The sequence below is a fragment of the Solanum lycopersicum genome, chromosome 7, assembly GCF_036512215.1.
Source record: "Solanum lycopersicum chromosome 7, SLM_r2.1".
Classification (NCBI taxonomy): domain Eukaryota; kingdom Viridiplantae; phylum Streptophyta; class Magnoliopsida; order Solanales; family Solanaceae; genus Solanum; species Solanum lycopersicum.
In genome coordinates, this window is record NC_090806.1 from 6,020,770 (window position 1) to 6,023,245 (window position 2,476).

At 27.1% G+C, this 2,476-nt stretch overlaps 1 protein-coding gene across 1 annotated transcript; it reads left to right on the plus strand.

Moving 5' to 3' along the window:
- The first annotated feature begins 258 nt into the window (after window positions 1-258).
- Window positions 259-2,216, plus strand: LOC138337194 (two-component response regulator ARR2-like). Its single transcript, XM_069286826.1, has 4 exons — window positions 259-394; window positions 713-1,144; window positions 1,297-1,373; window positions 2,133-2,216. Exons 1-4 carry the CDS (start codon window positions 259-261, stop codon window positions 2,214-2,216), a joined length of 729 nt encoding a protein of 242 aa, XP_069142927.1.
- The last annotated feature ends 260 nt before the right edge of the window (window positions 2,217-2,476 follow it).

A 2,476-nucleotide genomic window follows, 5' to 3' on the forward strand; every position in this document is an offset into this window, starting at 1 on the left:
GGATATTTGAATCTACTTAAGAGATTTGACAAATATTATTATTCAGCATTAATGGTAATTAAATTACATTCTGTACTTTAATCAGCGAGACATTACACAATATTCACAATATTTGAAAAATACTAATATGATATTTTATAGTTAAATTTTATTATGAGAAATAAATTATTTTTCATTATAACTTTTTGCATAATTTTATTTTTCTGTGTTCTGCTCATCAATTTATTAAAATGCATTGATATAGTTAGGACAATTGATATGGCTTCACAAGGAATGTCAATGCTCTTGAAGGGAAAGGAAAAGATCGATTTGATGATAATCAATATGAATTCACCCGACTTGCTTTCATTTCAACTTTTGGATCAAGCGGTTGTCTCAGATATAGTACCAATTTGTAAGTATTTAATTTTACTCTTCATTTATGACATTTAGTATACTGTAAAAAATTAAATATCAAAACTGTATTTTAATTTAGTATCTCTAAATAACCCTTAACTACATAGCTTTTGTTGATAACATGTCGTCAATAAGGATAAGCAATGAATTTTAATGTGTTATTTAGAGTCATAAATTCTCTTACTTTCAGTGATAAGATAATATCTGTTTTTGTAAAAATATATTATTATAATAGATTAAAGCCAAATAACCCTTTCATAGTATTTACAATATAATTTAGTTTTAATGGTTACTTTTTAAAAAAATAACAATGCAGGTGTTTGTAATGAATATGATGCACGCTCCGCAAAGAAAGCTTTTAAAAGTGGTGCTTATTTTTACATGCAAAAGCCACTTGACCAAGGAATTGTGAAGCACATGTGGCAACTTGTATTGCAAAAGAATATACAAAAGGAAAAGGTTATTGATGTCATTGATAACAATACCATTGTTAAAGAACTATATGTAGATAAAAGTAATGTGTCTATTGATATAGATGAGCAAGATAATGATATCCATGAGACTAAAAATGATGTTGGGTCGAATGAAAAGAGCAAATTAAAGAGAAAGAGAGGTAAAAAATTGATTGAAGAAGATAAGAGTCAGAGCAGTGCTACTAAGGTTATTATTCGAAGGAAGACTCGTATTGTATGGACCGAGGATCTTCATGACAAATTTCAAGAAGCTGTGAACAAACTTAATGATGGCAGTGAGTTTACTTCACAATTATTTATTACTTCATACTTATAGTCATGGTTAACTTACTTGTAATTAAGATGCTCAAACTAATAATTGTATTTTATTCGTCTTTCTTATATATTAAATGAAAGTGAATTTTCTTTGTTATGAATTATTTTGTAGGATGTTTTCCAACTTATATTCTTGAGGCGATGAATGTACCTGGTCTTACTCGATATCAAGTAGCTAGTCACCTGCAGGTACATTTCTTGAATTTCCTTAAATTATCTTAGTGGTAAAATATGTATGTAACAATTGTGTGTATATGCTAAAAGGACAAATCAAGAAGATGTTTTTATGGAAAAAAAATTGGGAAGTCGTTTTTCATAAAATAAAATTTTATATCACTTTAGCCAATGAATATTTAGATATTAATAAAAATCATTAGTAATTAAAATTTTTATCAAAAGAATATTCGACTCAATAATATCATCATCTATCTTTAATTTTGTATCTTTTTTGAGAGATATTTATTGTTAACCTATAACTTAAAACATATTATTATTGCAAGTAATGACTTCTTTCTTAAAACACAATCATCTCAAATTAGCTCAAATGATATAAATGTCAATTTTGCCAAAATTATCATAATTATATATCCACCAAATGGTTAGCTATATATCAACAATTCTGTAACTATATGTTGGTTTTGGTTTTTCTGTTTGAGTGCTAAAAAAAATAATTCTTTTTGAGTTGTAAATAATTATGTAACTGATAGTATTCACAATTATTACCAAAAAATAATAAGTTCTTGTTATCTTTTTTGACTAATATATTTTTTTTTTGCGGTCATGCAAATTAAAAAAGCTTTTTCTTAGTTAAAACAATATATTATTCGATCTATTTACATATATTGGTAAAAATATATGTCAACCTTTGGATATCCTTTTTAGTATAGCAATTGTTCTTCCTACAATAATTTGCTATTAATCTTTTTTTTTCTTTTTAAAATTTTACAGAAATGTCGTAACAATACTTGGAAAGCTCCTAGGAAGAGAAAATCTACTTGTGATTCATCAAGTCAATTAGGAATCTCAAAGTGATTCTAGCATTGGAAAATTTGAGACGACGTCTCATCTTAAAATGAATGTTACAAATCTACAACAACAACAATTCCAAAGAGGTCTAGAAACTCCATTTCAATCAAATATTAATATTTTTTCTAGAGGAGAGAGTTCAAATTTACAGAAGCCTTATCACCAACAACTTCAAGTTGATCCCCAGTACCTCAACCCATTTTATACCTCCTTGGCATCATCTGCAGAAAATAATAATCTTGCTGGGCTAAACAACAACAACAACA